The sequence below is a fragment of the Vicia villosa genome, unplaced genomic scaffold, assembly GCF_029867415.1.
Source record: "Vicia villosa cultivar HV-30 ecotype Madison, WI unplaced genomic scaffold, Vvil1.0 ctg.000428F_1_1, whole genome shotgun sequence".
Lineage (NCBI taxonomy): Eukaryota > Viridiplantae > Streptophyta > Magnoliopsida > Fabales > Fabaceae > Vicia > Vicia villosa.
The window spans coordinates 942,878-969,926 of record NW_026705204.1 but is presented as its reverse complement, the minus strand read 5'-3'; the positions used below and the strand labels follow the sequence as shown (position 1 = coordinate 969,926).

Sequence of the window (27,049 nt, the reverse complement as noted above, 5' to 3'; positions counted from 1 at the left end):
TGAAAATGAGAAAGAAGAAGGAAAAATGCATTCCAGCCCTTGGAAGGAAGATGATAGGATGGCAAACGACTTCGACTCAGATGGAGTGTCGTCTATAAATCTCAATTGCAATGTTGTGTCAGTACTCCCTCATGAGTATAACCAAGAAACAGAAGTCGAAGATTGTGAGGAAGCTGATGAGGAAGAGATGGTAAGACATAGACCTGTGTGTTACTATGTGCTGAACAATGGATCAGTCGAAGAGCAGGACGCTTTCTTTGAAAGGCCTGATGAAGGTATGAGGAATCATTTGAAACCACTCTACATAAGAGCCAAGATTGAGAACGTTGGCATTAACAAAGTCTTAGTAGATGGGGGAGCAGCAGTGAACCTAATGCCCCAATATATGCTGAAGAGAATTGGTATGTTCGATACTGATATAAGACCACACAACATGGTTCTGTCCAACTATGAAGGCAAGATAGGGCAAACTTTAGGAGTAATTCAAGTGAATTTAACTGTGGGTTCCGTCACCAGGCCAACGATGTTCATGGTGATACTAGCAAAGGCTAATTACAACCTCTTGCTTGGAAGAGAATGGATCCATGGAGTGGCGGCTGTGCCTTTGACGATGCATCAAAGACTAACCATTTGGAGAGAAGATGACATAGTAGTGAACATCGAAGGAGATCAAAGTTACTACATGGCTGAAGTCAATCAGGTCAATAAAACTAGTTTCGACAGGAATCTGGCGAACATATGACCTTGTCATGCTGCTGAAGATACATACACTCCAAACAGAAATGCTTTATACTATTTGTCTTTACATCCTAATGGATTCCAATGGAATAGAGAGATAATGGACGGTCCAGAAGATATCCCACCAGCGGAGCATTCACCACCAATACGGCCAACAGGCTGGGATGATGACGTTGATGATGTCTGAGTCATCTTTCTTCGAAAAGATTTCGGCTTATATAGCCGAGAACAAAAGAAAAACGGCTCTCAAAGCCGAATTATCAAACATGATGGTTAACGCAGTTCCAAGAAAGGAAGAAACGACATATTCGGGGATACACATGATCCCTCAATCCCTTGAAGATCCAGTTCAAGTCGAAGTGATCTCAGGAGAAGAATCGAGTCAAAGATTAGACGCAATCTACGATGAGGAACCCTTGGGATTCGAGAAAGACCCAATGGGGGCAAATATCAAAATGTTAGCCCAAGATCCACTCGAAGAAGTAAATCTCGGAGATGGAGACCAGAAGAGGGTAACATACATCAGTGCGAAACTGGCTCCAACGGTGAAGTCAAAAGTCATCACGTTGTTGAAGGAGAACAAAGATTGCTTCGCATGGGATTACGACGAGATGCCTGGTTTAGGGCGAGATTTGGTCGAATTAAAGTTGCCCATTAAGAAAGGAAAAAAGCCCATCAAGTAAACTCCTAGAAGGTTCGCACCAGAAATTCATTCGAAGATCAAAGCAGAGGTCGAAAGACTTCTACGATGCAAGTTCATCAGAACCACGAGGTATGTCAAATGGATTGCTAATATTGTGCCGGTTATTAAAAAGAATGGTTCATTAAGAGTATGCATAGATTTTCGTGATCTTAATGCAGCAACGCCTAAGGATGAATATCCCATGCCTGTGGCAGAAATGTTAGTAGATTCAGCCGCAGGCTTCGAATATCTAAGCATGTTGGATGGATATTCTGGGTATAACCAGATCTTCATTTCAGAAGAAGATGTGTCTAAAACAGCTTTTCGCTGCCCAGGGGCCATAGGCACCTATGAATGGGTTGTAATGCCTTTTGGTCTAAAAAATGCTGGGGCAACTTATCAAAGAGCAATGAATTCTATATTCCATGATTTTATAGAAACTTTCATGCAAGTATACATAGATGACATTGTGGTGAAATCTGTTTCGGATAACAGCCATCTTGACCATCTGAGCCAATCGTTCGAAAGAATGAGAAAACATGGCTTGAAGATGAACCCCCTTAAATGTGCTTTCTTTGTGCAGGCAGGAGATTTCCTGGGTTTCGTGGTCCACAAAAAGGGAATAGAAATTAATCAAAATAAAACAAAGGCTATTATGGAAACGAAGCCTCCATCCACGAAGAAAGAATTACAGTCTTTACTGGGAAAGATAAACTTCTTGAGAAGATTCATTTCCAACTTGAGTGGACGCACACAAGCATTTTCTCCCTTACTTCGAATGAAGCAAGGAAAGTTCGAATGGAATGCTGAACATCAAGAAGCTTTCGAGAAGATAAAGCAATACTTGATGCATCCACCAATCTTATCTCCCCCAAATGGGAAGAAACACATGCGCCTGTATATTTCAGCGTCAGATAATACAATAGGTAGCATGTTAGCTCAAGAAGATAACAATGGCATCGAAAGAGCCATTTATTACTTAAGTAGAGTACTCAATGATGCAGAGACTAGGTATAGTGCAATAGAAAAGCTATGCCTTTGTTTATATTTCTCTTGTATCAAACTAAAGTATTATATAAAGCCAGTTGATGTTTATGTTTCGTCTCATTGTGATGTGATTAAACACATGCTATCAAAGCCTATATTGCATAGTCGAATTGGCAAATGGGCGTTGGCCCTTACTGAGTACTCTTTGATATTTCAACCCCTTAAAGCAATGAAAGGTCAAATTGTATCAGATTTCATTGTTGACCATGCGGTGGTTGAAAGCCCTCAACAATACGTAGAATTGAAGCCTTGGAAGCTATACTTTGATGGTTCAACCCATAAAGAAGGAACTGGCGTTGGAATACTAATAATTTCTCCTGATGGAATTCCAACAAAGCTCAAGTATAAGATTGAAGGTCCCTTATGCTCCAACAATGAAGCTGAATACGAAGCACTGATTGCTGGACTTGAGGCTTTGTTAGAATTGGGGGCAACTAGAGTCGAAATTAAAGGAGACTCTGAGTTAGTGATTAAGCAGTTGAAGAAAGAATACAAGTGTATCAAAGAAAATTTGATCATGTATTTTGTCATAGCAAATAGACTGCTCAAAAAATTCGAGTACGTGGATTTAAATCACGTTTCAAGGTTGAAAAATCAAGAAGCGAATGATTTGGCACAGTTAGCTTCAGGATACAGGGTATCAAAAGAAAAACTAGAAGAACTGATCGAAGTAAGAGGCAAAGCAATGGCTACCAGGCTTTCCCCAAGTGACTTGGAGAATTCACAATTAGGTTTTTCCAACAAACAAGAGTTTGAAGTTTTGAATATAGACTCTTTAGCAGACACAGACTGGAGAAGTCCAATTGTGAACTATTTAAAAGATCCTTCGACAGACACGGATAGAAAGGTAAAATATCGAGCTTTATCATACTTTTTAATGGGAAATGAATTGTTTAAGAAAACTCCCGAAGGAGTTTTATTAAAGTGTCTGGGCGAAGCGGAAGCATATTTGGCTCTCTCAAATATACATGGCGGAGCATGTGGTGCGCACCAAGCAGGGCACAAAATGAAATGGTTGTTATTTCGATACGAAATGTATTGACCCTCTATGTTGAAAGACTGCATAGAATTTGCAAAGGGTTGTCAAGAATGTCAAGAGCATGCAGGTATTCAACATGCTCCTGCAAATGAATTAAGTTCAATAATAAAACCATGGCCTTTCAGAGGCTGGGCATTAGACTTAATTGGAGAAATTCACCCCAAATCTTCTAGAGGTCAAAGGTATATCTTGGTAGGAATAGATTACTTCACAAAATGGGTGGAAGCGATACCACTTGCGAATGTGGATCAGGAGGCTGTAATTGAGTTTATTCAAAAACACATCATATACAGATTCAGAATCCCAGAAAGTATAACCACAGACCAAGGATCAGTGTTCACTGGGCGAAAGATGCAAGACTTCACCAAAGAAATAGGGTTCAAGTTGTTTACTTCCACACCCTACTATGCTCAGGCAAATGGACAAGTCGAAGCAGCAAATAAGATAATAATTGGTCTTATAAAGAAACATGTAGGGAAAAAACCCAAGAATTGGCATAAAACTTTGGACCAAGCACTTTGGGCTTGTCGAACATCTCCAAAAGAAGCTACAAACACTACGCCTTTCCAACTAACGTTTGGATATGATGCAGTACTCCCAATTGAGATATATTTGCAATCAGTTAGAATCCAAAAGCAAGCGGAAATCCCTCCAAACACTTACTGGGAATTGATGATGAATGAATTAGTAGATTTGGACGAAGACAGACTTCGAGCATTGGAGATGATAAAAAGACAAAAAGAAAGAGTGTCCAGAGCATACAATAAAAACGTGAAAGGTAAAACGTTTATAAATAATGACTTAGTTTGGAAAGCTATTTTACCTATAGATCGAAAGAATCAAGCACTTGGTAAATGGTCCCCACATTGGGAGGGACCCTTTCGAATCTTGAAAGTGTTCTCAAATAACGCTTATGAAATAGAAGAATTGGCAGAAGATCGTAGGATTTTAAGGGTAAATGGGAAGTATCTGAAAAGATACAAACCAAGCATGCATGAAGTAAAGATTCTTACAAAAACGTAGATATTCGAAATATGTTACGTAGGCCAAAATGGTTGAACTAATACCAAAATGGCTGTATGTTCAAACAAACAGGCATAGTAAGTACAGTAAGAAGACCAAAGAAATGTCAAAATATTTTTCATTAATATCAAAGGAGTACATTCGTTACAGAGAAGTTGTTTCCCAAGAACATTGAAGATTACAAAATGCAAAACATAAAGCCTAAAACAACCCAACTCCTAGTTGATCCTTTGATCTAAACCCTCTAGGGAAAGCAGGGGCAAGCTTTCCGCCTCGAACATGTCCAAGGATCCAGATCTACGCATCCTTCTCACTATTCCTTTTTTAAGGAACATGTAGGACAAGAGTCTTACATATGGAAGACATGTTACTTCACCTTGTCGAGCAGCAGCCATGGAAACTGCTTCAACAAGTCCTTTGAAGATCATCAGAGGAAAGTTGATTTTCTTCCCACGGAGGGCACAGAGTATAAACTCCAAATCCTCCACCATGATGCTAGTTTGATCATGGTTTCGTGGACGAAAGTTGCCCACGAGGAGTTGGTGCCAAACTCTAATGACCTTGGCGCTGAAAGGATCGTTGTCCATGAGAGTCCTCAACATAAGATGGGTGGTCATGTTGAAGGTATTGTCATCAAAAGTCTCTCCAGAGTTATTGCATCTCAGCAGGTTGGAGATGGTGGAGGGAGTGATAGTAATATGGGCCCTTCGAACCTCAGAAACAATAGTGGTTCTGCCTTCCGGATCTATGCGCTGAGACGCAAACATCCAAAAGTCCGCTAACATATTGGGATAAACAGATCCCTCCAGGATTTCATGGTAAAAGTCAGGCTCTTGGTTAGCAAAGAGGGCACCGATATTTATAAAGTTTTCATCAAGTTCTTCTTCAGAGATTCTGAATTCTTTCTTGATGCAAGCCCTGATGTTAGCGTAAGTTAGGGGTAGTGCCATTTGGAGAAGAAAGGTTGGAAAAGGTTTTATCTGATTCTGTGTTTGAGAGAATGCAAGAAGAAACAAAATTTTGGGCAAAGAGTTTGAAGAAAGTGTGAAGGAAGAAGGGGAATGCCAACCCTTTATATAGAATAAGTTGGCAGTAAAGGAACGGTTCATTTTTTTTAAGTGTTTGATTGGACTGCGTTTGGTATTCCAAAGAGAAGTTATGGCTTCCGCCGTTTCCCGCCCTTGGAAGTTGGAGTGTAATCATGACGAGAACTGATGCACGCACGTCTCAAATAGACGTTTTGAAAAAGCTGACGTCATCTTTCAATGATGGTTACTGAAGGATAGAAAAACACTTAGAAAGGGGGGGTTTGAATAAGTGTAGTTTCAAAAACTTGTAAGATAAAAATAATTTGCACAAGTATTTTTATCCTGGTTTGTTGTTAACTAAACTACTCCAGTCCACCCTATACAAGGTGATTTACCTCAACTGAGGATTTAATCCACTAATCACACGAGATTACAATGGTTTTCCACTTAGACAACTTCTAAGTCTTCTAGAGTCTTCTGATCACAACCTGATCACTCTAGGAACAAATGCTTAGACACAAGCTAAGACTTTCTTAGAGTATCCTGACCACCACGTGATCACTCTAATTACAACTGCTTAGACACAAGCTAAGACTTCCTAGAGTATCCTGATCAACACTTGATCACTCTAGTTACTTACAAATTAATGTAATCAATTCTAAGAGTATTACAATTGCTTCTTAAAAGCGATAATCACAAACTGTGATATTTCTCTTACAGATTTAAGCTTAGACTCACTAAAGTATTACAACAGTAATGTAGTGAGGTTGAAGATGAAGTTTCTGAGCTTTGAGTTGAACAGCGTTTCAGCAAGTTTTTCAGAATAAGTTCGTTCAGGATTCGTAACCTTGCTTCTCATCAGAACTTCATTTATATAGGCGTTTGAGAAGATGACCGTTGGGAGCATTTAATGCTTTGCGTATTCCGTACAGCATTGCATTTAATGTTGCACTGTTTTGTCAACTACCTCGAGCCTTGCTTTTGCTGTGACTACTGACATTGCCTTTAATAGCTTCTAATGTTCCTTTTGTCAGTCAGCGTAGCCTGCCATCTAGTACTTGATTCTGATTTGTTCTTTGAAATACTACGTTGAATATCATCAGAGTACAAACAGCTTGGTGCAGAGCATCTTCTGATCTTCTGATCTTGATATGCTTCTGAGCGTGATTCCATGACTTCAGTGCTTCTGCTTCTGAACTCAAGTTCTTCTGATGCTTCTAATAGAACATGTTCTGATTCTGCTTGACCATCTTCTGATGTCTTGCCAGACCATGTGCTGAAGTTGCATACTGAACCTTCTGAGTCAAAGCTTCTTAGCGCTGATTTGTGCATACTCTTTATATATTTCCTGAAAAGGAAGTTGCATAGGATTAGAGTACCACATTATCTTGAGCAAAATTCATATACATTGTTATCATCAAAACTAAGATTATTGATCAGAACAATTCTTGTTCTAACAATCTCCCCCTTTTTGATGATGACAAAAACATATATAAATGATATGAATTTGCAATCAGAATAATAGACGGCAAAAGACAATTACACAGTTATAGCATAAGCATATAAACATAATGTGAATGTGTCTCCCCTTGAGATTAACAATCTCCCCCTGAGATGAATAATCTCCCCCTGAAATTAATACTAGAAGAATTTTAAAAAGACTTCCCTGAGTATTTCAGTAGAGACGTTCACATATGCTTGAACTTCAGAACATTCACTGCTTCTGATTTCTGCTTCCATAGGACAGCTTCAGAACATTGAATTTCTTTAGATCCTCAGAACATTCACAGCTTCTGATTCCTACTTCCATCGGACAGCTTCAGAACTTGAATTTCTTTGATCCTCAGAACATTCACAGCTTCTGATTTCTGCTTCCAGCGGACAGCTTCAGAGCTTGAATTTCTTCTTACATCACTTCATGCTAGATTGTATCAGAACATTGTTGAATGTACCAGAGCATCATCAGAGCATCTCTACATCCTGAAATGTTACAGAATAAAACTAAACGACAAAAGTCAGCATGAATGAATCAGAACATAAAATATGTCTCAGAACACATAATATGTATCAGAGCCATATAAGCCATATAGAATGTATCAGAACATATTCTATCATCAGAATATCTGAACATTCTTCCTTCTTGCTTCTGATTCTCTTCCTTCTTGCTTCTGATTCTGAAGCTTCATAGCACTCAGCTTGCTTCAAGAATCCAAGAACTTGATTCATCTTGTTGCTTATTGATCTTGAATCTTCAATTCCTGCAACAACACAACTTAGAAACATATGAAGCTTGCAGCTTCTGTTAGTAATGTGGGGGCTTTCTTCCCGGCAACTGCTAATATAAATCAAATCATTTATCACTATTTCTCCCCCTTTTTGTCATAACATCAAAGAGAATGTAAAAGATTCAGATGTAAGCATTCGACAAAGGAAAGGAAAAACAAATAATCATTGATAAAACAAGCAGAAGTACAAGAGTTATGCAGAATAAGCTTTTCATTGATTAACCAAACAGAGTTACAGAAGATGTATGCTGATACACAAGTGCAACAAGCAAAGAAAACTACAAGGACACAAAGACTACAACCCTAGCCTAGTCCTAATTTAAGCCAGTATATCATGAATCCCAGCGTTGTTCTTGCTCTTGCTTGGTCATCAAATCTTGAAACTCTGCATGCCTGAGCAGCTCCCAGAGAAAGAAGTAAATGAATACAAAGGAGGAACTGAGAACAGTTCACCAGGAGAGAGCGTATTCTCAGATGGGCTTTCCCTTAACATAGAAGTTAAGTCCTTATGGATCCTAACTTCATCCAATATCTCAAGAAAGTCTTCTTCCTTTGGACAAATGTTGATAACAGCATCAAAGAAGAGATCTGACTTGAGAAAAACTTTGAATGCCATCCCGAGATATGTTTCTCATCCTGTAACCAATTAACCCTTCCATCCGTTCTATTCAAATAGATCAGCCACTTTTGGAACTTAGTTTCTTCAACTGGTTTAAAGTTTTGATGAAGGGAACTAGGCGAAGGATTCATGATGAACGCTAGATCGATGAAGAATGAACTAGGGTTTACGCAAAAGATATTCATAGAAAAGTGAGAGAAAGAGAGAGAGAGCGCAAAGATTGATTGAAGAATGCAAAGAAATGGAGAATTAAATAGAGGGAATGTGGGGAAGGAAACGTTCTAGGGAAGGGAAACGTTTGACGGATATAAAAACGAAAAAGAAAATAAAAGAAATGATGAATGGCATTTAATGTTACGTGACAAGAGGAGAGAAATTATGACAAATGAAGTGATAGAACAGTTACCTATGAAAGGCGCCTCCTCAACTGCACGCATGCTTGTCCAAATAGGGTAGACACGTGTTACCATCTGGAAAGCTAGATACAGCTGTATTTACTTTAAAGGATATTCTGAATCAACTTAGACAATGAAACGTTAGTAATAAACGAGTCACTACTTCTAATTGATTTAAGATCAGAACTTCTTATAAGACATTAATCCAATCTCATTTCAGAAGATAGCCATACATAAGATTTTCTCATCTTCTCATTCTGGGCATAAATCCATACTGATATTCTTCAGAATGAACTTAAACCTATCTTCAGCCAGGGGTTTTGTAAAGATATCAGCCCATTGATGGTCTGTATCCACAAAGTTTAAAGATATAACACCCTTCTGAACATAGTCCCTTATGAAATGATGTTTAATCTCTATATGTTTAGCTTTTGAATGCAATATAGGATTCTTAGATAAACAAATAGCAGAAGTATTATCACAGAATATAGGAATGTTACTCTCAAATATTTGATAATCTTCTAACTGACTTTTCATCCAGAGCATTTGTGTGCTACAACCAGCAGCAGCAACATATTCTGCTTCTGTTGTTGAGAGGGCAATTGTAGCTTGCTTCTTGCTGTACCATGAGATCAGATGACTTCCAAGAAATTGACAACTTCCAGAAGTACTCTTTCTTTCAATTCTATCTCCAGCATAGTCAGCATCACAGAATCCTACTAAGTTGTAATCTTTGGATCTTCTGTAAACTAAACCAACATTAGTAGTACCTTTCAGATACCTCAGAATTCTCTTAACAGCAGTTAAATGAGATTCTCTCGGATCTGATTGGAATCTAGCACACAAACAAACACTGAAGAGAATGTCAGGTCTAGAAGCAGTTAGGTATAGAAGAGATCCAATCATACCTCTGTACAACTTCTGATCTACCTTCTTACTTACCTCATCCTTACCTAGGACACATGTTGGATGCATAGGGGTTTTGGCTTCTTTGCTTTCAGAAAGATTAAACTTCTTCAGAAGTTCTTTCACATACTTCGTTTGATGAACATAGGTTCCCTCAGAAGTTTGGTTGATTTGAATCCCAAGGAAATACTTGAGTTCTCCCATCATGCTCATTTCAAATTCAGCCTGCATAGACTCAGCAAACTCCTTTCCAAGTGCAGCATTAGATGTTCCAAAGATAATATCATCAACATATATTTGACAAATTAAAATATCCTTTTTAAATGTTTTACAGAAGAGAGTACTGTCCACTTTTCCTCTAGTGAAACCATTTTCCAGAAGGAAAGAACTCAAACGTTCATACCAAGCTCTAGGAGCTTGTTTCAATCCGTATAATGATTTCTTTAATTTAAAAACATGATTTGGAGACATGGAGTCTTCAAAACCAGGAGGTTGATGGACATAAACTTCTTCATCTATGTAACCATTTAAGAAGGCACTCTTAACATCCATCTGATAAAGAGTGATGTTGTGTTGAGTGGCAAAAGAAATTAATAGACGAATAGATTCTAACCTGGCCACTGGTGCAAAGGTTTCTGTGTAGTCAATCCCTTATTGCTGACTATAACCTTGAGCAACCAGTCTGGCTTTGTTTCTTACCACTTCTCCCTTCTCGCTTAGCTTGTTTCTGAACACCCACTTAGTGCCAATGATGTTAAATCCTTCTGATCTAGGAACCAAGTCCCATACATCATTCCTTGTAAACAGATTTAGTTCTTCTTGCATGGCAATTATCCAGTCTGGATCTTCTAGAGCTTGATCAACAGAAGTTGGCTCGATCAAAGAAACTAGACCTAATTGACAATCTGCATTGTTCTTAAGGAATGCCCTTGTTCTGATGGGATCGTCTTTCTTTCCAAGGATCACATCTTCTGAATGAGCTGAAGCAAGTCTAGGTGATCTTCTGATTGTTGGCTCTTCAGAAATCCTGAGATTCTCTAAAGATGCAGCAACTTGATCTTCTGATCTATTGCTTCTGAGACTATCAGCTTCTGCAGCTTTGCTTCTTGGTTCTGCTTCTTCTGATATATCAATATCAAAATCTGCAAAATTCTCAAACTGCTTTGGCTTTTCAAGACCAAGCTTATCATCAAACCTGATATTGATTGATTCTTCTACAATCAATGTTTCAGTATTGTATACTCTGTAGCCTTTAGAGCGTTCAGGATATCCAAGAAGGAAACACTTTTGTGCCTTAGAATCAAACTTACCAAGATGATCTTTAGTGTTCAGAATAAAACAAACACATCCAAAAGGATGAAAATATGAAATGTTGGGCTTTCTGTTCTTCCACAATTCATAAGGAGTCTTATTTAGAATAGGTCTTATAGAGATTCTATTCTAAATATAACATGCAGTGTTTATTGCTTCTGCCCAGAAGTGCTTAGCCATATTGGTTTCGTTGATCATGGTTCTGGCCATTTCTTGTAGAGTCCTATTCTTTCGTTCTACAAATCCATTTTGTTGTGGAGTTCTAGGACAAGAGAAATCATGGGCAATACCATTTTCTTTGAAGAACTTCTCAAAGAATTTGTTCTCAAATTCACCACCATGATCACTTCTGACCTTTATGATTTTGCACTCTTTCTCAGATTGGATCTGAGTGCAGAATTCAAAGAACACTGAGTGAGACTCATCCTTGTGTTTCAAGAACTTTACCCATGTCCAGCGGCTATAATCATCAACGATGACTAATCCATATTTCTTCCCTCTGACAGATGCTGTTTTGACTGGGCCAAACAGATCAATGTACAAGAGTTCTAACGGCCTTGAGGTAGAAACAACATTCTTAGACTTGAATGCAGGTCTGGAGAACTTGCCCTTCTGACATGCTCCACAAAGAGCATCTGATTAGTATTTCAGATTTGGGAGTCCTCTGACCAGATTTAGTTTGTTAATCTGAGAAATCTTTCTCAAACTAGCATGACCTAATCTTCTGTGCCAGACCCATTGCTCTTCAGAAACAGACATAAGACAAGTCACCTTTAGCTTCTCAAGATCAGAAAGATCAATCTTATAAATGTTGTTCTTCCTCTTGCCTGTAAATAGGATTGAGCCATCCTTCTGACTTACAGCCTTGCAAGACTTTTGATTGAAGATTATATCATAACCATTGTCACTTAATTGACTTATGGACAATAAGTTATGCGTTAATCCTTCTACAAGAAGTACATTAGTTATGGAAGGAGAGTTACCAAGACTTATGGTTCCAGAGCCAATGATTTTGCCCTTTTGATCTCCTCCAAACTTGACTTCTCCACCTGGTTTAAGCACCAGGTCTTGGAATGTAGACCTTCTTCCCGTCATGTATCGCGAGCACCCAGAGTCCAGGTACCATGACATTTTGCTTTTTGTCCTCTTTGCCGCCAAGGATATCTGCAACAGAAATTATCTTCTCCTTAGGTACCCACAATTTCTTGGGTCCTTTCTTGTTAGTTCTCCTCAAGTTCTGATTGAACTTGGGTTTAGCAAAATATTTAATAGGAGGAACAGCATGATATTCCTTAGGATGTGTCACATGCTTCTTGGTGTGAACAATGTTAAACTTCTGTGCATGTGAAGTGAGCCTAATATCATGAGCATGGCCATATTTGAACTGATCATACAATGGCTTGTATGTGATCTTCAGATCATCAATAGGTTCAAATTTATGTGAGGTATCACCCTCATAGCCAAAGCCAAACCTTCTGTTTCTAGAAACACCATATATCATAGAAGCAAGATGACTTCTGCCAATACTTCTAGATAAGAACTTTCTGAAGCTCGAGTCATATTCTTTCAGAATATGATTCATGCTAGGAATGGGTTTTTCTGTTTCAGAAGGAGATCCACTATCTTTGGATAGATTTAAAACTTTTTTCTTCAGTTCAGAATTTTCCAATTCCAGCTTCTTAGTTTCAAATTCAAACAGCTTTTTCAGCTTTTTGTATTTGATACTAAGATGAGCCTTGAGTTCCAGAAGTTCTGTTAAACTGGAAACTAACTCTTCTCTAGATAGTTCAGAAAATATCTCTTCAGAATCTAATTCTGATGTAGATTTTGATCTGTCATCCATTGTGGCCATTAGTGCCAGATTTGCCTGTTCATCTTCAGAGTCTGATTCTGATTCTGAATCATCCCATGTTGCCATAAGACCTTTCTTCTTATGAAACTTCTTCTTGGGATTCTCCTTCTGAAGTTTTGGACACTCGTTCTTGTAATGTCCAGGCTCATTGCACTCATAGCAGACAGCCTTCTTCTTGTCAGATCTTCTGTCACTAGAAGATTCTCCTCGTTCAAATCTCTTTGAACTTCTGAAGCCTCTGAACTTCCTTTGCTTGCTCTTCCAGAGTTGGTTTACCCTTCTGGAGATCATGGACAGTTCATCTTCTTCTTCAGATTCTGATTCTTCAGGATCTTCTTCTCTAGCCTGAAAAGCGTTACTGCATTTTTTAACATTAGATTTTAATGCAATAGACTTACCTTTCTTCTGAGGTTCATTTGCGTCAAGTTCAATCTCATGACTCCTCAGGGCACTGATCAGCTCTTCCAAAGAAACTTCATTCAGATTCTTCGCAATCTTGAATGCAGTCACCATTGGGCCCCATCTTCTGGGCAAGCTTCTGATGATCTTCTTTACTTGATCAGCCTTGGTGTAGCCTTTGTCCATAACTCTTAATCCAGCAGTTAGAGTTTGAAATCTTGAAAACATCTTCTCAATGTCTTCATCATCCTCCATCTTGAAGGCTTCGTACTTCTGGATTAGTGCAAGAGCTTTGGTCTCCTTAACTTGAGCATTTCCTTCATGAGTCATTTTCAAGGACTCATATATGTCATGGGCCGTTTCCCTGTTAGATATCTTCTCATACTCAGCATGAGAGATAGCATTCAGCAAAACAGTCCTGCATTTGTGATGATTTTTGAATTCTTTCTTTTGATCATCAGTCATTTCGCTTCTTGTGAGCCTTACACCGGTAGCTTTCACTGGATGTTTGTAACCATCCATCAGAAGATCCCATAGTTCACCATCTAGACCAAGAAAGTAACTTTCCAGTTTATCTTTCCAGTATTCAAAATTTTCACCATCAAATACTGGTGGTCTAGTATAACCATTGTTACCATTGTATTGCTCAGCAGAGCCAGATGTAGATGCAGTTGGATTTGTTTGAACTTCACCAGCCATCTTTTACTGAAGCGTTTTTCTCTTCCTGAATCTTTTCTAAACACGGTTAAGTGCTTGCACCTTAGAACCGGCGCTCTGATGCCAATTGAAGGATAAAAAAACACTTAGAAAGGGGGGGTTTGAATAAGTGTAGTTTCAAAAACTTGTAAGATAAAAATAATTTGCACAAGTATTTTTATCCTGGTTCGTTGTTAACTAAAATACTCCAGTCCACCCTATACAAGGTGATTTACCTCAACTGAGGATTTAATCCACTAATCACACGAGATTACAATGGTTTTCCACTTAGACAACTTCTAAGTCTTCTAGAGTCTTCTGATCACAACCTGATCACTCTAGGAACAAATGCTTAGACACAAGCTAAGACTTTCTTAGAATATCCTGACCACCACGTGATCACTCTAATTACAACTGCTTAGACACAAGCTAAGACTTCCTAGAGTATCCTGATCAACACTTGATCACTCTAGTTACTTACAAATTAATGTAATCAATTCTAAGAGTATTACAATTGCTTCTTAAAAGCGATAATCACAAACTGTGATATTTCTCTTACAGATTTAAGCTTAGACTCACTAAAGTATTACAACAGTAATGTAGTGAGGTTGAAGATGAAGTTTCTGAGCTTTGAGTTGAACAGCGTTTCAGCAAGTTTTTCAGAATAAGTTCGTTCAGGATTCGTAACCTTGCTTCTCATCAGAACTTCATTTATATAGGCGTTTGAGAAGATGACCGTTGGGAGCATTTAATGCTTTGCGTATTCCGTACAGCATTGCATTTAATGTTTCACTGTTTTGTCAACTACCTCGAGCCTTGATTTTGCTGTGACTACTGACATTGCCTTTAATAGCTTCTAACGTTCCTTTTGTCAGTCAGCGTAGCCTGCCATCTAGTACTTGATTCTGATTTGTTCTTTGTAAATACTGCGTTGAATATCATCAGAGTACAAACAGCTTGGTGCAGAGCATCTTCTGATCTTCTGATCTTGATATGCTTCTGAGCGTGATTCCATGACTTCAGTGCTTCTGCTTCTGAACTCAAGTTCTTCTGATGCTTCTAATAGAACATGTTCTGATTCTGCTTGACCATCTTCTGATGTCTTGCCAGACCATGTGCTGAAGTTGCATACTGAACCTTCTAAGTCAAAGCTTCTTAGCGCTGATTTGTGCATACTCTTTATATATTTCCTGAAAAGGAAGTTGCATAGGATTAGAGTACCACATTATCTTGAGCAAAATTCATATACATTGTTATCATCAAAACTAAGATTATTGATCAGAACAATTCTTGTTCTAACAGTTACAGCTAAGGGTAGTAGAAACGTCAAGTCTAGGCTCAAAGGGCTGCGAAGGATAATCATGTCACGTGGTTACATTTATTAAAATTATTTTGACAGTGAAAAAGTATATTTTGGCAAAGTTTAGAGAATTGCTAGGGCATTATTTGTGACAACTGCAAAAATAAAATATGTGGGAAGATTGAAAGACAAAGTTGCACATATATATATTCTTGGAGAAATTTGATTACAAAGCAAAATAAGTGCGCAACACAAAAGGGAGTACAAGGTTCGAAGCAACTAATTAAAATCCCTAGGAAGATTGTCTTTTATCTTCGAGTATTGAGCTGCCCATGAAGACATACGGAGTTCAAGCAATGCCCGTTGTTTCTTCAAGTCTTCGATTTCTGGCACTAGCTTCTGCGCAGCCTCGAAGTATTGAATCCCCAACTGCGCCACCTCAGTCAACTCTTGTTCATTGGTTTGTTGAATTGTTGCCTGACGAGACTCGGCTTCCTTTATCTTCCCTTCGAGCTTCGTAATTTCCTGCTTCCAGGATTTGATATTCTTCTCGCATTCGTCATATTCTTCCTGTTTCTTCGAGCGTTGAAGTTTAAGGGCGTCACCTTTCTTCGTCGCATCAGTAGCAGCTTTCCACGAAGAGCTATGAGAAGCCACCTTTGTAGTGAGTTGTTCGTCAACATTTCGCTTTCGAAGAATGTTGGACTGAAGCTGTTCGATTAGAGAACCCAGCAAAACAATTACCTCTGAGACTTCGTTTGAAACCAGAAATAGATCCACCTTCTTCAAAAGATGGTTTAAGCTATGACATTTGGTAGGATCCTTACTTAGAACTTCAACAAGGTTGGTTTCAAAGAACTTTTCCTTTATCTGATGAAGAAGACTAGGAATATCATCTTTGTCACCAGACTATGCTCGAACAGTTAAAGAAGCTTCAAGCCCAAGTGGCAAAATGTTATCAATATTCATCATGGCCTTGAGGAAGTTGAGGGGATCAGTTTGCTTGAGTTGCTCCAATTCTGAAGGGGTAGGCATTGCTGGGGCAGACATCGAAGTAGTTTTAGGAGTGACTATGGTCCCAAAGGTCGAAGTTTCGTGAAGACCGGTCTTAACCAATTTGGAGGTTTCCTCCATAGCATCTTGTTCAGATACAGTATCTTCACTGCCAGTTGGTTGTCCAGCTGCATTGTTACTACCTGAACATTGACGATCTTCTCCCATATTTTCGCTCTTGTGAGTAGGAGGAGAATCATCAGTCGAATGGCTTTCTTCAACCGGCATAGTAGGAATGATGGTCGCAAGGGGCTGAGCATCTTCGACAACTGGCGAAAGCACGTGAGATTTGTCTGCATCGAGTAATTAGAATTAATTATGATGGGAAGGTTGCAAGAAGTCTATTTGCCATAAGGAAAAACATACGCTTACCTTGGAGATTATCAAAGTCAATGGTGAGGTCGAAAGCCTTGAGATCAGAAGTAGCTGTGCCAACATCATCCTACAGTTACAAGGTAGATGTTAACTTAATCATTTAAGTTAAAATTTATAGAGATGATTATGTTATGAAATCCAAATACCTTGGTTGGAATGTTGTATGGACTTGAGTTGTGGCTCTCTACAACAAGAGCGTTGCTAGCAGCTTTTAAAGGTGATTCTTCAAAAGACACCTTATCACTCGGCGACGTAATCTTCGAAGACCCAGACCCCTTTTCTTTGCCTAAAGGAGTGACAGCCTTCGGTTTTTTCTTATGGGCTTGCCTAGTACGAGGAGGAGATTTGTCTTCATCATCTGAAACAACTATTTGAGAAGCTTTTCGCTTCGAAGGTATCGGAGGTTTCGAGCTCTGAAAATATAGATTGAGCAAAGTGAGTACTATTCACAGGATATACAAGTTTGAATATAAAGTATGTATGTACCGTGGGTTTTTTATCAGTAGCGATAGAATCACTCCCACTTGTCTTGTTGCTCTTCGAAACTCCGGAACCCTTCTGTACAGGGGCCTCTTTGATTTTTCTCTTTCGAGTAACGACTGTAAGTGAAATTGGGGTCAGCATTCCAGTAGAAAAGGAAAAGTTAGTCGAAAAATTGTCTAAACCCAAACCTTCAGGTATTGGATTCAAGACACGAACATGTTCAAGATCTATATGGATATGTCCTTTGAAAGTATCCAGGGTATGCTTAGTCGGGACCACTCGTTCAGCGCGTTTTTTAGTTCCTTCCTGAAGGATTTTTAAGGCATTCCCACACACGAAACAGTCTGGGAAAGGAGGGCTTAAAGCCACACCAAAATCAGCACTAGGCAGTGGAGGGAATTTTGGGGGATTAAGTTTGAAAGCCACTTCATAACGCAGTTCTGGTCGAACAGACAGGGGCAGTTTCAGCTTATCTAGTTTAGCAGAAAACTTTTCACGTAAAATGACTGCGGCTTCACGAACGGTCCGACTAAGATCATCAGGCCTGTAAATAGTTTCAAAGAATTTTTGAAAGGCTTGGATTTCTTTAATATGAGTCGAAGTACCTTTCTGGAAGTTTTCCTGCACATCAGCAAAAGCTTCAGTTAGTTCTCGAGTAAGGCTCTCAGCATCGAAGATTTGCGTGATGTAGTAGTCTGTACACCATTGATGGAAATTTGGAGTAGAATAAAAGGCAGGTTCGAAAGAAATAGGGGAGAGATTGGTAACACTAGTGTATCTGGCAATTTTTTATTCACATTCGTCTTCAGCTAGATACAAAGTGTGTAGACACATATGATTCCTTTTCTCATATAAGCATTTGGGTTTTACTTGAACCAATCCGAATTGTCTCGATACCAGATTTGGTTGGTAGCAAAGGAGAACACACTGGCCCTTGGAGGGTCGAAGGCGGTGATAGAATAGCCTTGGGGTGAGAAAAGATTCCCAAATAACCATGGATTCAGTTTGTTGATCCGGAGACACTGCTGGAAACTTTCGAGTGAACCATTCAGGACCCACTGTCCTTTGTACGAATGGAGCCATTGAAGGGCTAAATTGATGACACTTAGCAAACATCATTATATATGCTAAAAAATGTTCACGAAGCTTCCCAGTTTCTTCTTTTGGTGTTAGCAGAGCCAACCTGGTTTCTTCTACAGCTTGATTTTTGATGTTCGGATCTTCTTCATTCACAACACCTCGAAATGGGAGATGAGCTTCGAAAGTGGCATTGAGCCATAGTTGCAACAACCAGAAGGGACCAGCAAAAAGCAGAGATCCTGTTTTATAGTTCTTAACAAGGTCTATTACTTCACCGAGATTTTCATAGAGAAATCCTAGAATTAACTGGCTTAGGTTTAGTTATTTCCCAGCATGTAGTTGATTGGCCATACAAAGATACCTTTTTGCTACCTGTATGGACCTGGAACAGAAAACGCACCTCGAGAGCCATAATGCTAGAAAAGCAATATGCTCTTCATCCGAGACTACTTCATTGGTTTCGTCATAATATTGTTGAATGAAGGCAGTATAAGTGACTGTTGCTTCGTTAAAATTAATGGTGTCAGTATCCATGACATTGGGGGTCAAAGGTTTCTCCGGTTGGTCGAAGCCCCGTGATAGCGGCTATGTTGAAAAGAGTGGGGGTGACCATTCCACATGGAAGATGGAAAGTGTTATGGGAAGCATCCCAGAAATGAACTGATGCTACCAACATGGTTTGGTTGTATTCTAAACCTGTTTTGGATAATTGGATTAAGTCATAAATCCCCAGTTGTTTCCAGAATGAAGCCTTTTGTTTTTCTATCCTCGCTAGCCAGGCGTAGTACAATTCAGGATCTTTTGCTAAAGGAATTGACCTAAAAACTTTCACAAAATTGGTTACATAGTTTAACCTAATTTTCTCTAAGGCTGAAGGGGTTGCAGTCGAAGTTTCTTCTGCACAATCAGGATCTGCTAAGATTGGACGACCATCTTCATCTATTTTATTCTTGCTAACTAGGGGCCTAGTTTTATAATAAGCAGGAAAGAATTTATTCAAAGAGGAGTTATTTTCTCCTGGTAAAGGACCCATGAAGGCATGAGTTTTTCTAGAAAGTTCAAAAGGAATGATTACCTGAGAAGCATAAATGGCGCGCGCCTCTGCAGTATTTGGACTTGGTATGTGTTCTTGATCCCCTGTCTGCATAGGATTTTGAATTTTTAGAACGGGTTGAAGAACATTTGAAGAAGACGCCATGGATAAGTTTGGTTTAGGAAATGGGTTTGAATGCAACCGAAGATGTTCTTTTCTGTGAAGAGAATGAGGAGATGGAAGTGAAAGTTATATGAAGGTATAAGTTCAATTATTTAAAGGTTTAACGGAAACCCTTTCAAATCTTTTGGGTAAAAGCCAAGAGATACGCGGCAGACGTTGATTTAATCCAACGGCGGTCGAATAATTATTAGTTTTACTCCTAGTATATAGGAGTAATGATCTTGAAGTAAGACCAGAACGTGGGAATGTAAGTTATGAAAAGACATCTTTGAAAATGACAAGACGTTTTGGAAGCAGAGTCATAAATGATTATGACGTCAGTTAATAGTCTTGGGACTCTAAGAAGTAAGTAAAACGAAATCTCGTTATAACAAGAAACGCCTATTTCTCTTGTTTTCGAAACAGGCATTTATTGGGGGCAATTTGTTAGCTGAAGATTTCGTTTGGGTAGAATATCCTTCGAAGGTTTGAAATTCGAAGGAAGATGGTTACTGATGACCATCTTTGAAATCAAAAATGGCTACTGATGGCCATGTTCGAGAATGATGGTTTAAGTCGGAACGGAGATAGTTCGCATTGAAGCTAAATTCGAAAAGAATTATCTTTGGGGACTTAAACGTTTTTACGAAATATGCAAAGTACTGAAGCTTAGCGTATTTTCGTGGTATTCTTGATTCTGATTACGTTGCCACGCGTCGAAAGAGGATTCAGGCGGGAGGATTTGAATTTCGAAGTAGTTTGTATAACTGCACAAAGACAGATGGCATCCCAAGGATTCTCGTGGGTAACATGACATTAGATTAGTGTAGGACCGTTAGGGTCGAATTTAGTATAAATATGGGTCTTAGTATTAGGATTCTGGGTGTTCATTTTGTACAAATCACTCACATATTGCTCAAGTATCAAGTGTTAAGAGAACGAGTTTTGCTGAGACATGTACGTATGACACCAACATCAATTTAAACATATTTGTATCTTTCTTTATTCAAGTATCTTCTGATATTACTGCATTTCGTTTACTTTCTGTCATTTACATTCCTGCACTCTTTATTTTCATTCTATTTAGTTTCGAAGCATTTAAGTTTCTGCACTTTAAGATTCTTGCACTTTATAGTTTGAGGTTAAAGGTAGTGCACTGACAGTGTAAAAAAGTTTTACACTGTCATCCAATAGAAACAAATCGTTTTGCCATGTCATATAAGTTTTTTTTAAAATTACAGTCTGACTTGTGGATTCATGGTCGTGATTGGTTGATAGTGTAAAACTTTTTTACACTGTCAGTGCATCACCCATTTTCTCTTATAGTTTTGTCTTACATTTTATCTTTGTCTCACCCTTCGCTGATGTTATATTTACGTGTATAACAAGGTGATTGTTAATCTTTATTTCTTTGATTAAGTATTTCTTATTTCGAGAACAAGTCAATCATAGACATAATTCGAACTATCATAAATAACAACCTTTTTTGACTATGTCCTAGGATCAATCTAGTCGATCCTGCGAGTAACCAAATCATATTTATTATAGTTTGGAAGACTAGCGGTTATTTACCGGAAATCACCGTAAACAGAGGTCTAGCACTCCTGATGCCAAGACCACCTCTAGTAGAAAGTTGAGTTATGATATCTCATTTAATCTATTGATTAGATTTGCATCTTCAAACAAACCGAACCGTCTTGTACAATAATCAATCTTACTATAATTGTCTTCAAGAAACCTACATAGTATAAATAAACATAGAACTAACTACAAATTTAATAACATTCACCCTCCGAAAGCCTACCTTTAAGTTCAGCTAAGTGCGCTAGCTGGCTATTTAAGCAATGAATTCAATATCAATTAAACAAAATTTTAATCAAACTTTGACAATATTTTAGCAAAGTCTAATCAAGGTTTTTAAGGGCGGTGAGTTGACCGCAAATCACATATTATTAAATATATGTGATTTTAAAATTGAGATTAAAATTGAAATAACATTGAGATTATCCAAATTGAAAACTGATTAAGATTCTCTGATGTCAAAAGTTTGCACACTCACATTCACACATTTAACACATACACATTCTAATGTACTTTTTTAATTTGTTTTACAACAACGAAAGTCTTAACCTACTGAGTGTGCAGTTGACTATATAGATCAACTTTTACCATTATCAAATTTGAAATCTAGACCGTCCCGTCTTAACTCTAAAAACCGAAGTTGTGTTGAATGCATAAAAACGACAACTTCTTGACGGCAGGGAACCCGGTCCTTACATATATGCTACATCAATTTAATTTAGACTCTCAAAGCAAGGAGAGGGAAGTCACCTATTTTTCCCATCCTCCCAGTCTTGTTCCAGGGTCATAGTTAGTAAACACCCGAAATTCATTTCCAAGTTTACTTGTGTGATGAGGCTTAAAACCACAAGGATGCAACCCCAAGATCTCAGCTGCCCCTTCTTTCTGCACTTCACCTATAATTACAAAACCCAACTTTAGATATTATTTTACATTTTAGCAATTCTTTAAACTGATGATATCATCATGAACATTCTATTATGAGTGTCATTATGTCCAATGCAAAGTTCATTGTTACCTGTTAGTAGAAGCAAAAATGACTCTCCAGGTTGTCTGAGAAAAGAAATTGTTTCAGCAATTTTCTCCAAGCACTCTCTGCTCTATTATCAAAGAAACCAGCTTAATAAGAGAAACAAGGACACTGCTATATAAATTAGAAAAAAATCTACACTACTATAGTCTCACAGGTAACATTACAAATAAAAATATGAAGGCTTGTCGCTAGTATTCACACCGATTACGATGAAACTTTACTTTTAACTTATAGTTTTATAGTTTTTATAGTTTAAGACGAATTTACTTCAGACTCAAAAGGGAGAAAAAAGGTTTGTTGAGCCGCAAATAAACTGGATTTTTCTTCAAGTATCCATGACACATACAACTCAACAAAAATTAGTATGAAGGAATAATCAATCCCGGATAGCGGTGCGGAACAGCCAACCCCAAAAATGAGATAGTGGGATGGCATATAGTGGGCTGACCGCTATTTGATCATTTTTTGGACAAATTACATGAATAATAATTATAAACATATGAAGTGCAGAGAGAAGAACGAAGTGCAGGGAGAGGTGACTCGTGAGGGAGAAACTTGTGATTTTTCTTTAGAACAGCTTAAGTGCAGCAGAAACATCGCTGAAAAAAGGTTTGGGTTGAGTCTCTCAGCTCAAATTTGATTGAAAACCACAAAATTACCCTTAAAACATTTTAAATTTAATGGGTAATTTCGGTTTTTCAGAGGGGAAAAGGATAGCGGGAAGGAAATCGTTCCGCCCCCGCTTCCTGCTATTTACCCTATAGCAGCCGCTATAGTGTTCTACACCACTAAGGCTCTTCCTATAGCGGACGGCCTCTGTTCCGCTCCACTATAGTGGGATAGCGCAACTATTGGCCGCTATTAACTACTCTGGATATATCTATACATAACAGTCTTTGTTTTATGTAGCCCATGATAATTTTGAAGCAAAACAAAATATTAGATTGATATTTGATTAGTGATTACAATGAAACCCAAAAGGCTGACAATATCCTCTTCACGTCCCATGCTCATATTTCTTTTGATGATTTAATTAGAAGAGAAATTGAACATAAGAGAAGTTCAAACAAACAACACAATACATAGTCATGAATAATTATTTAAAGATTGGAAATTTATGCTTTTCTAAAAAGAAAAGTGATGCTACTTGTACACTCCAAAATATATGTCCATTTAAATTAGAAGTGAAAAAAGAAGAAAACAATACATTTCGCATGAATAAAAATTAAACTTCAATACAATACATTTGTCTTGAATAAATTTGAGGAGACTGGGAGAAATTACAAGACATCAGAAGATTCAGAGAAAATGATTCAACGCACTTTAGATTTGAGTACATCAGTGTATATGTATACACAAGGAAAAGAGCTAATAAACTCTAACGAAGGCTTGTAATTAACTAATATTGTGACTACATTAGTGATAAGTTCAAGTTGAACATCTAATGTAGGATCCCATATACACATTAGCAGTATCTAAGTATTAACTGCATCGGGATATAAGGTTCAAAAACTAGTTTACAAATAAATAAAAAAAACATGAGAAACAATTAATCCTCCACAACTCAACTGAGTTATAAGGCATAGATAGAGTGGAAATAAAGATCAATTGAGTAGTGGAGCTTAAAGTCATTCATGATAAAAGTCAGACTTCTCTAATGATCTAATGATTACATTGACTAACGGTGTAAAAACTTTTAACACTAACAGTATATATGAATTAAATTCTCTTTTAAGACACACATATAACAAAGAACTCTTACCCACTCCTCTCTCTCACAAACCAAACATTTCCCTTCTTTTTCTACGCTGCAGAACGCAACCATCACAATAAGTCCATGAAATCCACACGACTTTGTTAGCAACCTTCAATGGTCTGCCAATCACCTAATCATGTTGTATCCTAGTCGCGTGCAAGTTTATCTTCTTCACTAGCCCCCTATTCAAGAGATCTTTGATCCAACAAAGACAAAAAAAAAAATGCAACAGTTGCTTCCATCTCTTGAAGGTGTTTAGAATTAGATCTATTGAGGTTTTGAAAGAAATAGCATTCAACATTGATTGTTGAAAAAAGTTTCAACTTTACTCGATCTCTTCAACACATTTTTTACCCATTTCCTTCTTTGGTTCTTTCTATTAAGTTTCAGCAACTTTAACTTTAATCTAGAAAAGATTTCAATTCCTCTTTAAGTTTGTTTGTTTTTTTCAAAGTTTACTACTTTTTTGTGTTAATCAGTTGGAGGATTGAAGATTCTACAAGAAAAAAGTGTTAAGAGGAAAAACCACTGCAACCCACCCGTGTATCCGACAACGAGTTAAACCACCAACCCACCTGTAAATAAACTTAAAGCATGTAAAATTACTGCAATTAACTCACCAAGTAAGGAGGATCAGCAATAATAACTTTGTAGGAATGCTTCAATTCTGTTGGTAAGTCCTTGGGGTGATTGTAGTCATAGAATGTGTAATCACTTCCATATTGCTCAAAACGTTTGTCAAACTCAAGAAGTTGCACAGAAACATTTGGATCCATTTTCTGAAAATTGAAAATTAATAAATATTAAGAGAAATGCTAATATGTGCCCTTAAGACACTTGTTAATACAGTAGTACTAAAGATAGAAACTTTGTATTAAAATTTATGCAACCACAACAACAACTAAGCCTTATCCCAGTCTGTGAGTAGATCAACTTTCCGCCATAATGTTTTATCCAGAATCACGTTTTTATCCAAATCGTTAATCTCGAGATCTTTCTTAACGAAATAAACAATTTTCAACAGAAAAACAATGCATCAGAAAACAATTACAAAACAAAAAATAGAAATTATAAAAACCTTAAGATAAGCATAGAGAGTAGGGCAAGCGATACAGACAACGCGAGAATCACCGCCACTGGAAAGAGCGATGACCTCTTCAGCAACGGTCATCGCAGTTTCTGCATCGTACCAGAACTGACTCAGCCTCCAATCTTCCGATACAAGAGAAACCTCAGAGTCCCCGGCGTCGGAATGACTCTGCTCCGCGGAGAGGAATTCTTGGAGAGAGGCGAGAGCGTAGGAACTCAGAGCCGGAGTATCGTCGTCTTCGAGAGGAGGTAACGAGGACTCACTGAGTTCGTTCACCGAGTTAGGGTTCAGGTCGAGTTGCTCCTCCATGTTTGTGTTGTGAGACCGCCCAAACGATTAAAATTGTAGTTATTTTGTAAAATCGCTAAAAATAGAATGAACAAATAAACCGAATTTTAAAATCATGCCTAATCTATGCTATGCGAGTATAAATGTTTCATTTTTTATACCACAGACATTAAAAGAATCTAATGACTAGGTTAATCACCCTGTGTAAAAATGCATATCAATTAAAATTTTTAATTTATATAAAATAATTAATAATAATGTATTTAAGTCAAAAATAAAATAAAAAGTCAAAAGTTTTTGTTAATTCAAATTTCAAAATTACAATATTAATTATTCTTATTTTGAGGAAGAATATTTAAACTTTTATTATTATGTTGAATGATTTATTAGAAATTATTTATTAGATTTTATTAATACATCAATAGCAATTATTACTAATTAAGAAATGTTTATTATTGTATAGAATTATTTAGATTAAGCAATCACAATTTTCTACTAATTTTTTGTTGTTATATTTCAAGCACATGCAAAATATCTTATTGTCATTTATTTTAAAATAAGATCAAAATCGATCAAAATGAATATAGTGAATTCAAAAGAAATTTGTTATCTCTCAAAAACAAAAAACAAAAGTTTTATGTTTTGCATGGAGATTGATCCATTTAGTGAGTGTGATATTTTTTTTATGAGAAAAGATATTTCATTATACAAAAGGAACACTTTAGTACAACATTGGCTCCAGTGAGATAGCCATTAATCCAAGTTTTTGAGTCAGAGGTTTTCTCTAAGTCTAATATATGAGCATCAACATTAAGTGTCCGTCCTAATGAACATGTCAGAAGAAAAATTAAAACTACGAAGAAAAAAGCGCCAATCCGCCGCAATGGACTCTAGGATCACATCGTCTAAGGTGCCATTAATACAATCAACAGCTTTAGGGGCGTTCGATTGGATGATTAAACAATTTAACTTCAAATCCTTTGCCAATTGGAGGCTCCAACTGATGGCAAGAATTTCCGCTACAGCAGACTCGACATAGATATTCTCCCTTTTACTTGCAACAAGACATATGTCCATATTATGTTTCTTCATGACACAACCAAAAAACGTAACTCCTTCCCTGGACACGCTGGCATCAACTTGTAAAAAATGACAATCTTTTGGGGAAGAATCTGTAACAGGCGTCACAAGGCTTTTCTTCTTGGAGCATACCTCCGGATTGCAATTGTTAAATTCGCAACACTATCGAGTGTCGCCTCTGCCACACCGCAAGGATCCACATTCTTTTGCTGGTACAACAACACATTACGAGAATTCCAAATCTTGTAGGTCAAAGAACACATCATTTGGATACAAAAGGTATTTCCATTGGACAACACATCAGTCAACCCGTTACAGATATCCATATCAGATTGAAGGCGATAACAAATAATAGAAGAGAAGAAAACAAGCTTTGAGAACTCACAATGAAAGAACAAGTGGTTTGCATATTCGGGCGAAGAGTGGCAGAAAGACTAGTTGGCATCGAGAGAAATACCTTTCTTAGAAAGATTCACTTTTGTAGGAAGAATGTTTTTAGCTAATCTCTAGAGAAATTTTTTTATTCTAGTATGAATTGGGGTCTTCCAAAGATCCTTCCACAACTGCTGGCAGTAAGTACTTGAGGGGACAGAATTTTGAGCTTGCTTGTACTGAGTGCAGAGATGGTAAGCACTTCGGACAAAATACTCTTCATGTCTTTCGAAATGCCAAATCAGTTTGTCTTCAGTGTGCCTGGGGGAGGGGAATGCTGACT

At 37.7% G+C, this 27,049-nt stretch overlaps 1 protein-coding gene across 1 annotated transcript; it reads right to left on the bottom strand.

The window, feature by feature from the left end:
* Window positions 1–21,509: 21,509 nt before the first annotated feature.
* Window positions 21,510–25,352, bottom strand: LOC131628177 (uncharacterized). Its single transcript, XM_058899045.1, has 4 exons — window positions 24,955–25,352; window positions 24,497–24,655; window positions 22,106–22,187; window positions 21,510–21,983 (listed from the first exon to the last, which is right to left on the bottom strand). Exons 1-4 carry the CDS (start codon window positions 25,273–25,275, stop codon window positions 21,838–21,840), a joined length of 708 nt encoding a protein of 235 aa, XP_058755028.1. The 5' UTR covers window positions 25,276–25,352; the 3' UTR covers window positions 21,510–21,837.
* Window positions 25,353–27,049: the final 1,697 nt, after the last annotated feature.

Coding starts and splice junctions, on each gene's coding strand:
- LOC131628177 (XM_058899045.1), bottom strand. CDS start 25,275: ATGGAGGAGCAACTCGACCTGAACCCTAACTCGGTGAACGAACTCAGT. Junction 22,188..24,496: donor TTGCTGATCCTCCTTACTTG/GTGAGTTAATTG, acceptor CTTTGATAATAG/AGCAGAGAGTGCTTGGAGAA. Junction 21,984..22,105: donor ATTTTTGCTTCTACTAACAG/GTAACAATGAAC, acceptor TTGTAATTATAG/GTGAAGTGCAGAAAGAAGGG.